Genomic DNA, 10772 nt, shown 5'->3' on the forward strand with positions numbered 1-10772 from the left:
TTTTGTTGGCTGTGCCTCGCAGTTCGATAATAGATTTATGTTTATTATTGATTGTGAGGTCGGTCCATTCACTTTGCTACAGGAGATGAATTTTTGGTTTCATAAAGGTAACAAATCGTACGGTCCAGATCACCAGTCGACCCGGCTAATTTGTTAACCTGTTCATTGCCATAGATACCCGAGTGTTGTCTGCGTACCCATATTAGCTTCATTAATTTGTTGGTATTATGTAGCTCGCAAATTATATTACCCGGTAATCAATGTTTGGTTGTTTCTGAGGATTTAATTGCTTTAAGTGAACTTGATGAGTCTGAAATTAATATTGTTCTATCGCGAGTCGTAGATAGGTTAGATCTAACGCTTTGTCAATAGCAAAAACTTTGCCAAGGAAAATCGATGCATGATTCGACAGTCTGAATCTCGACTAACATTCAGTCGATCATCCACCCGCGCCCACACACACATTCATCTTGGAGCCGTCGGCATACAGATGGAAATAGGAAAGATGTTTAATGAGGATCTCTCTGAATCTAGACCTCCGTGCCGGAGATTCGATGTTGAATGTGGGTGTTTCCCACGGCGCAATGAGTGAATGGACCAGGATACCGATGGTAGAGGAATCTATATCGACTTTCTCAACGAGGCCGTGTGATGAGGGACCTCTTGCCACGGCCTTGAGGCCGCAAATGCCGAAGCAAAGCCTTCCCGTTGGGGTGACTCGGCTATTAGGTGGCATAAATCATTGTAAGCTGACCGAAGAGGAAGGAGGGAGGTACTCCTGACTCCAACTCGAAGCGCTCGATACGAGTACATTTAAGGGCTCCAAGGCACACATGCAAACAAACCTGCACAACATTCAAAGCTTTCAGAGTTGAGGTCGTTGCCGAGCCATACCTGATTGATCCACCATCCACTTTAGATATTATATAGCATTAACAAAGACCTTTTATCAGCTTGCCATTTGTATTCAGAAATGTTCTTTACACACACATACACACGCGCACATAAACACACACACATGAGCGGACAAACACACACACTTACATATATATGCACACACACACACACACACACACACACACACACACACACACACATATATATATATATATATATACATATATATGTTGTGTGTGTGTGCAAACACACACACACACACATATATATGTATATATATACATATGTATGTATATATATACATATATATATATATACATATATATATATACATATATATATATATATATATATATATATATATATATATATATATATATATATATGTTGTGTGTGTGTGTGCAAACACACACACAGGCGGGCGCGTGTGATACGTATTATATTAGTTATAATGTGTTGTCATAATAGATACAATTTTCCTAATCCTGAATTGATGTTGTACATTTTTTTTTTCATGGCGTAAAAAACAAACATGATCAAACACAGACACAAAACACGCACCCACCCAAACACACATGCACTGTGGAGACAAAGATTTGCCAGGAGTCTTCGAGCGCTAGCACTTGCTAGTTTGTAGTTGCGAAAGTTATCATTTGTGAAGTTACTTCTGAAAAGCTTGTAGGACCTACTTCGATCACCCTGCAGATATTTTGCGTCCATCATGGAACTCTTTGGAATAGTCACCATCACTGCATTTAAAATACAATTTTGAACATGGTTTACTTTATCATCAATGGTTTCTCCTTTGAGCTTGACGCTCCTTGTGAAGGCGATCCGGTCTGCTCTTTTTACGTTAACTTTAGGAGCTGAAGGGATTCATTTGAATGAACACTAGATGCAAATGGATGATCGCCTCCTAACAAGTCATCAATGGTGTACCACAGGTACTTGATTGCTAGTGTTGAAGAGCCCAGACATCGGTCATTAAAGCTCAGAGTACCGCTGTAATCGTCCACCCGCGTCCGACTACCATCGTTCAAAAGGACCAGATCGGAAACATTGATCAACTTAACTACTTGCTTACCTATGCCATCCGCCTGCAGGGAACCCCATAACGTATGGTCAGCGTTAAAATCATCTCAGATTGATTCATTATTTGGCAGACTCTCTTGAAAAGCAAAAAGTTCATTATAAATTACCTCATCAACAGGTGGGCAATAAAGTGAACATATCGTCAGATACATATTACTAAATTCTACTTTGCATGCGACATATTCCAGAGTAGAATTAGTAGTCGCTTCAGTGAAAGACTCTGGTGGATGCACAATTGCACATGGCGACTCCGTCTCCACCCTTTCCCTCTCGGTCTTCACTGCGATAAGATCTCATCAGAGACGCGTTCATTCAAATAATTTTCTTGAAGAACTATAATATCAGGAACATAGAATATGATGCTTTTGCTGACCTTTGTAGTTTTATTTAATTCTTTAATCTGATTCATTCATTCATTTATTATTTTATTTAATTCGTCAATTTCATATTCCTTAAATGCTCTTGGCTAATATTGCTTACAATGGAGCCGTTGTTTGTTGCTGCTGAAGTGTAACAAGTATTAAGTTTGCTTGCCAAACCTTCATCTTTCCTCTTGGCCTCATCATGCTCTCTTATGTATGCCTTTGCTTCAGTCTCCTTCAGGCTGTTGCACTGAGCAGAGCCTGACGGATGGAGCCTTGAACTCCAGCACATTTACCACAAGTGATTTTTTCAGCATCCTTATCATTGCATCGTAATGAAGTATGTCATTTTTGGCATTTATTTCCAGTGCACTGTTTTTTTTTTAAATATAAGGTTTAACTTGAACGACTTCATATCTGATTTTAACAGTAGCAGGAATTTTTGGTGTTGGAAAGATCAAGAAACACAATCCGGTTTTTGTTCCTATCATTCCATTCCTTCTTGGTCATGCAGTTTAAGTCTACTTTACTTTGGTCTCATAGCCTCAAGAATTTCGTTTTATTTCATTGTCGTCAAATACCTGTGAAAAATTAGTCCTTCTAGGTATTTGGGACAACAGGAATAGTTATTCTAACTTTGTGGTCATGAATTTGCGTCAGTTTAAGCGAATCCTTTACCTATTTTTTTTTTAACTTTCACATAGAGGCCACCATCTCGCCATTTTCATTGATGTATTTGATGTTCACACCCGGTCTTCTGGGTCATGTATCTATAGATACTCGAGTAGATTAGTCACAACGGGTGGCCATGAAATAACTTATACAGCAGGATAACCTTTAATGTTTGCTACACATTTTCAGTACCTAATATAACAACATACAATATTTGCATTGTGCATTGTTGAAGGTAAATATTAGGCCCAATTTGGTCACACGAACAAAAACACCAAAGAATAGAAATGAAAACTGTAATAAAAACAAACTAAACATAAAAGGACAATGCTAGAACTGAATAAAATGAGCAATAATAAAAGGCAATAATTTGAGCAATTTACTAAAATTAGATGAAAACAAACAGTAAAGCGGTCCAGTAAAATAAATTTAATAGCTATTAAAAACAAGGCATTATTTTTTATGTAATTGAACCAGAATCTAGACAATCGCCTCTAGCGATTGCCATTATTAACATTGGCGTTATTTTCACAAGAAAAACGCCAGATGCTCTTTTCATGTGCTAGCCTCTGGATTCGTACTGCAAGGCCCACCTTAGCCTCCAGTTTTGATAAGTAGAGTGTTTTTAGGTTGCAAGGCAAAAGGGCGGATATACATCATGGAAAAAAAATATATATATATACATATATATATATATATATATATATATATATATATATATATATATATATATATATACTAAAACTCTTTAAATTGTTCTTCTTATCTGAACCTAACAAACTTGAATTAAAAAATATATATATATATTGATAGAATAAAGATATGAAATGACAAACAAACATTAAAAATACAAAAGTCAATCAAAAGCAGTTAATAACGAAATAAGGGACACATAAAAATATGCATGAAATAAATAAGAGAATGGATTACATACAACTCTAAGATTTAAACTTAAAAAAAATGCAAAATAAAATAAACAAGGATGAGGCTACAAACTGGCAAGAAACACGTGGTCAGTCTGGCTAAACTCTCTAGGGGGCGGTACCTAGTAACCGGGGTAACTAAAGTAAATAACAGTCACTACAATGCACGAACAGAGACGATTTTTCGGATACCCTTGCGTCAATTTCTGTCTAAATCATGTATACATATGTGGATATGTTAATTACTCATCAATACATACATATCTTTACAGATCGATTTAGATATATGAAAGATCTGGCTGTTAGGCACGAGTTATCACACGTGCATAAGATCATCACACATATGATATGTATATCTTTACATAAACATTTTTTTTTTTCAGCTGAATCACATAATACCTCAGGAATCATGTCATACAATCAACAACTTTGGGCGAGAATGGCTAATTTTAACTGAATGTGTACAGAAACCTGTGCATATACATAGCAGCACGCATAAGAAGGAACAACTATTCTGTCACACACACCGTATATTCTGTATTTTGAATTCCTTCCGTGATTTTAAAGTATGTGTATATACATACATACATACATATATATATATATATATATATACATACACATATATATATATATATATATATATATATATATGTATATATATTTGTGTATATATATATATTTATATATATATATATTATATATATATTATATATTTATATCATATACATATATTATATATTTATATCATATACATATATTATATATATATATATATATATATATATATATATATATATATATACATACACATATATACATATTACTTCGTCTTTCTGTACCTGATGATCTGCAAGCAGCAAACAGTCCTCCACAGTGCCTTCAACGTGCCATTTTCTACATCCTAGCTAAAGATTTGTATTTCCACGAAAACAAGAGTTTCGTCGCCGGGAACGGAGATACGCCGGATGTGAATGTAGCGGCTTTCCACTGGGGTCGCAGAAGTGATGTCCACGCTGCAGCTGCAAGAAGGGTATTTGAATAGCCTAATTAATTCATTGTTAAACATTTAATGAACCACCAACCGTTACTGAAACAGTGTGTGTCCGTGTAGGATCATTATAATTAGAAACCTTATATTAAGGTCTAAGGACATGTCTGTTGACTGTGTTTTATAATCACGTACAAAATAGTCTATGTGCAGGTGATTGTATAATATATAACTATATATATATATATATATATATATATATATATATATATATATATGTATGTATATATATAAATATATATAATTATATATATATACACATATATGTATATATATCTATACATGTATATATATATATATATATATATATATATATATATATATATATATATGTTTATATGTATATATATGTGTCTGTGTGTGTGTATGTATATATATTTATACACACATATATATACATATAAATGTATATATATATATTTTTTTTTTCCTTTTTATTATATAGAACTTAGCCGTTGGGAAGGCAATCCAGCCCTTGCCGGTCCCAAGGTCAGATAAATAGCGAGAAAGAGCAATTGTCCAAATTTTTTTGCCAAATCTTTTCATGAAATGAGCCTTATATGAATGGGAGATAATGCTAGGACGTCGCCCATAATTGGCCTGCACATACAGCGCCCTAAATCTGTGGACCAGCGATTGTTAATACATCATGAATGGGTGCAGCCAAAGAAGTTAGTTCGCAAATGGAGAATAGGTACGTTAAATATAGGGATCATGACTGGAAGAGGCCGAGCATTATGTGGAATAATGAAAAGCCGAGGATTGGATTTTACATGCATACAGGAAACAAGGTGCTCTGGAAACAAGACAAGGGAACTAGGAACTCTTTATAAAATTGTATAGGGAGCAAATGAAGAAGGCAGATATGGCGTTGAAATAATTTCATCTAAAGAAATAAAAAACTTGGTAATGGAAGTATACAGAAAAAATGACCACATCATCTTGATAAGGTTAGCTCTAGATGAGTTTACAACGAACCTTTTCAGTGTATATGCACCACAAACCGGTTGCACGGATTAGGAAAAGGAACATTTTGGGGTAGAACTGAAAGAAGAAATGGAGAAAGTCGAAGAAAGTGAAAGATGTATTGGTGGTGGAGATCTCAACGGACATATTAGTAGCATCAATGATGCCATCTGTCGCATACAAGGAGGGAATGCTTTTGGAGAAGGAAATGCAGATGATGAGAGTTATTAACTTCGCACTATCCTTTGATATGGTAATAGGAAATACCTTCTTTAGAAAGAGACAAACATCTAATAACTTATAATAGTGGAGACAGAGCAAGTCAAATTGACTTTTTGCTATATCGAACTAGAAATAGGGTTGAGATCAAGGACTGTACAGCACAACAACTGTAACTGCACAACATCGCTTGGTGGTCAAACATCTATCAGTGAGAGTAACTCGAAGGCAGAAAAGAAAAGTCATTAATCATCGAAGAGTAAAATGATTCAACTTAAAGATCAGGAACTGAAAGTGCAATCTGATACTAGGGTGATGAACGAGATAGACAGTGAAATAGAAGATATAGATGCATGTAGGAATAGAATGAACAGAGTGATTTTGAATACTGAAAAGGGAGTATTAGGAGAGAGCAGCGGGTAGGTTTGGAAAATAAAGAGACATGGTGGTTTAACGAAAAGGTACCACAGAAGATAAACATAAAAAAGAATGCTAAGAAAAAGTGCGAAGAAAGTAAATTAGAAACAGATAAGCATGCATATAGGAAAGTTGCAGGGGAACAAAGAGAAAGGTGGCTGTCGGCAAACCAAAAGCATACAATCAGCTTTAGGAGGAATTAGATACCAAAGAAGGACAATGAAAGATTTTCAAACTCGCAAAAATGAGAAACAGGAGCACCGAAGACATGACACATATTAGAAAGATAAAAAATGAGAATGGTAATATACTGAGGAAAGAACGATTGATAGCATTTTCTGTCTCCGGTAGACTATGGATAAGCAAAAAGTGTTATATATGGTCTTCATCGATTTAGAGAAAGCATATGATAGAGTGCTGCGACAAGAAGTGTGGAGAGGATTGCAAAAGAGAAGAGTACATGAAAAGTATGTAAGAATAATCAAGGATGCTACAGGGACGTCACAAGATATAATTTTCACGTTAAGGTCGGTATACACCAGGCATCGGCGGCGAGCCCACTATTATTCAACATAGATTTTGATGTCATCACCGTAAATGGGAGAGATTCACCGCCGTGCTGTGTGTCTTATGCAGACGATATTGTGTCGGCAGCAGAAAGTAAAGACATGCTGGAGAGGTGGCCGGAAGAATAGGGGTCTGCTTTGGAGAGTAGAGGAATGAGAATCAGTAGGACTAAGACCGAGTACTTCATAACTGAAATAGACGATGACTGACATGCCACAATTAAAATGAATGGATGTTATAAGGAGAGTGTTAAGACCTTTAAATATTTTGGGTCAATGGTGGATCAGAGTGAATGGAGAAGGAGGTTAACTTCAGTGTTCAGTGTGGATGGAACAACTGGAGGAAGGTGTCTGGAGTAATATGTGACAGGAGAGTACCAATTAATTTTAAGGGTAAAGTAGTAGTTAGACCAGCCTTGGCCTACGGCTTGGAAGTAGCGCTATTTAAGAAAATAGAAGAAAGGCAGCCATACTGGCACAGGGACACATTGTAAATACTGGACATGATCTGGGTCACCTTGCTCTTCTCATTCTGCCTGCATATCCTTCATCACCAGAGGTCGACATCTTGCTGTGTATCACCGCTCTCTAAAGGTAGTGCTTGGTAGAGACAGTGGATAGGTGGCATTCAAGGCTTTCTTTCATGCTGGTGGTAGGAGAGAGTGGTGCTATGTTTGGAATTTTAAGATAAAAGAATATTGGTGACTATAACGACAGTTATAGCAATAATAAGTGCAATTGTCACCATCAGGCCCTAAATACACTTATTACTCATATTAGAAATACAGCAATCCACTCTTCCCCAATGTCAAATATGCCATGACTATCGTCATGCATGTCATAACACCCGTCTGCATTGGGTTAGGAATTGTAATATTCAATGGCGTTGCTAATCATGCAGCAAACTGATATTACAAAAACAAAGTATATAAATATATAAAACTGAAGAAATAAACTAACTTCAAATGAATTACAATAATTAGGTATATCTATCAATCTATCTATCTCTCTCTCTATATATATATATATATACATATACATATATACACACACTTAAAAAAACATTTTTAAAACTGATACATCCACGACCACAAGAAGGCGGAAATCAACACTCACCAAGAGCTGTTATCGTAAGGTCCAGCGTAGTAACCGAGGAGGGGATTCATAGTGGCATCGCCGCCATTCGGGGGATTCATCCCAACTCTAACCTGAAGCGAGATTTATAATGGTTTGTTATCGAAAAAGTCCTAACATTGAAATTAGGAAGTCGGTCATTTTATCGACCTGATCATGCAACTAGAAATTTAGTACCTACTCTGTAGGCTCAATTCTATTTAGCTTTTTTTTATACAGTTGCATTACTAGACCTATTTCTGTTTTGCTTCGGTCTTAAAAAATGGTAAGTAGTTAGATAATCATATATTTGGGTAATCATATAAACGTCTCTACAAACCTCGATATTGTTGAACCTGCGTATATGAAAAAGGAGTTTGATGCTTGGAAATAGTCGAATAGTTTTGACCATAGCAGGTTCACTCAGCTCCAAACACCACCAAGGGTTCATGTCATTTAGAGCTGAGTGGAAGTATGTCGTCACATCGCCGTCGATGGCATTTTCCCCATCATACCTGTTTTGTTGAGATTTCTTTTAATATGATTAGGGTTATTATATGTAATATATGTACAGAATGGTATGCACGTGTGTATCTACATATACCACTTTGGTTACAAAATTCAAGAAAAAAATACATCATATCAGTATTGGCATCTTACGGCACATTATTATAGATGTAGACTGATGACCTCGTGATCGAAGCAGCCTCAAAAAAATTGTCCTGGGAGGTTTTGTAGCTTGCTACGTTGGAGCTGGGATAGGTTCCGTCACCTTCGCCTATATTGTACATCCGGCACAAACCATCTGGAAAGTAGGTAGAACCTGAGTATCAGATATAATCATTCATTGACACCGGTGACTTCAATCAATAACTCTATTTGATCTTAGCAGTATTTTGAGGGTCTTTAAATGCCATTCCAAGTCACCGTCTGGTACCCACAATGCCCTTGGCAACAAATGAAAATCATGAAGCGCTCAACTTTGTTAATCCATAAAGTAACTTCTTTCAGATCTCATTCCGTGACAAGAAAAATCTGTATCTATATATATATATCATATAGGGACGGGTTCAATGGAACAACCATATAGCCCGGGCGAAGGGAAGACTTCGCAAATCTCTCTGAACTGAACTGATCTGAACAACTAATATATTTATATATGTATATAGACATACATGCATAAATAAATATATATATATATATATATATATATATATATATATATATATATATATATATGCATGTATGTATATTTACGTTTACGGCTATACAAAAGGGAATCATACATTACAATCATATACTTTTATATTTTCAGGAAACTAAATCTGATATATGAATTTTCTTCATAGTTTTGTGTATTCTTTCTCTCTGTATATATATAGATGAAATGAATTGTACCTTTCCAACCGTATAAGTGTAGAAAAAGTGCTATTGGGGAATTTCCAAAAAGTATGGCAGCATAAAATGCATATACACTATAAGAATATTTTTAAGATATGCAAGACAACATTTTATGGCCCGAAGTCAAATTCATTCCCTTCCCCTTCAACATGCACATGAGGGATCCTGTCCTTATAACAAACATTCCAACATGTGTTATGACTACGACCTAGATGTGTAACAGAGACTGTTTATTGTACTTGTCTCACTGCGTAACTGTCGCTTGATTACAGGTAGTATGGCCAATTGTCGTATTTAGGATTTTGATTGTATCGGTGGTTCCCAGTTAAAGTTACGTCCAGATTAATTATTCACATGTTTGCAAATATGCAATGAATAATCCTATATCCACTTCTTTCCTGTTGATCAGTTATTTGCGTCTACTTTTGAAGAAGGAAAATACTTTGACGCGGATAGACAATTAATTATTTTTCACTTACCCTCGAAAGAAAATGCCGTACACAGACGAGATCTACACTGAAAGGCACATATCATTTTAGTTTTTGTGTTTATATCTTCCTTGAAGCTTGGGCTTTGGTGAGGATGTCCTACGAGGTTATAGACGATCGAGGAGGCCGCCCATGTCATCAAATACGCCCATAGTGCCATCCGAGTCAACAGCTTCATCCTGGTCCGAAGAGTGGCTCTCGAGGCGACGGTGGTGTGGACTGAACTGACGACAAACCAGGATCTGCTTGGCTATAAATAGGTCGAGAAGTTCGCGTGTTCATGACACTTGAAAATGTTATTTGTGCTATCTAGTTATCGGTGTCTAATATATTAACAACCATGATTCTTTTTATTGCACACAGCAACTAAACACACACACACACACTAACAGACAAAAAACAAAATAGACGCGCGCTCGCACACATCAGCAGACACAAAAGATTGCACTGAAATTTGCAAGCTGACACTATGATTTACCTGAGAGCTTTGCATTAAGAACATTTTTCGTTATACATCTAGGAGTTTTGAGATCTCTCTCCTTCCATTTCCACATCAATGCGACTGATTTGAATGGAAGGAGAATCAACTCTTTGATAACCATCAT

The 10772-nt window shown here is 36.0% G+C and overlaps 2 protein-coding genes across 2 annotated transcripts; both read right to left on the minus strand.

Moving 5' to 3' along the window:
* Positions 1-4778: 4778 nt before the first annotated feature.
* Positions 4779-8919, minus strand: LOC122261153 (uncharacterized). Its single transcript, XM_086545694.1, has 4 exons — positions 8915-8919; positions 8619-8793; positions 8282-8373; positions 4779-4968 (listed from the first exon to the last, which is right to left on the minus strand). The coding sequence occupies exons 1-4, from the start codon at positions 8917-8919 to the stop codon at positions 4851-4853; spliced, it is 390 nt and encodes a 129-aa protein (XP_086401820.1). The 3' UTR covers positions 4779-4850.
* A 12-nt stretch (positions 8920-8931) lies between these two features.
* LOC147470338 (uncharacterized) lies at positions 8932-10381 on the minus strand. Its single transcript, XM_086545003.1, has 2 exons — positions 10159-10381; positions 8932-9083 (listed from the first exon to the last, which is right to left on the minus strand). The coding sequence occupies exons 1-2, from the start codon at positions 10343-10345 to the stop codon at positions 8935-8937; spliced, it is 336 nt and encodes a 111-aa protein (XP_086401129.1). The 5' UTR covers positions 10346-10381; the 3' UTR covers positions 8932-8934.
* Between the last annotated feature and the right edge of the window lie 391 nt (positions 10382-10772).

This window comes from Penaeus japonicus, unplaced genomic scaffold (genome assembly GCF_977035675.1).
Source record: "Penaeus japonicus unplaced genomic scaffold, GWHDUDI00000001_assembly GWHDUDI00000016, whole genome shotgun sequence".
NCBI classification, from domain to species: domain Eukaryota; kingdom Metazoa; phylum Arthropoda; class Malacostraca; order Decapoda; family Penaeidae; genus Penaeus; species Penaeus japonicus.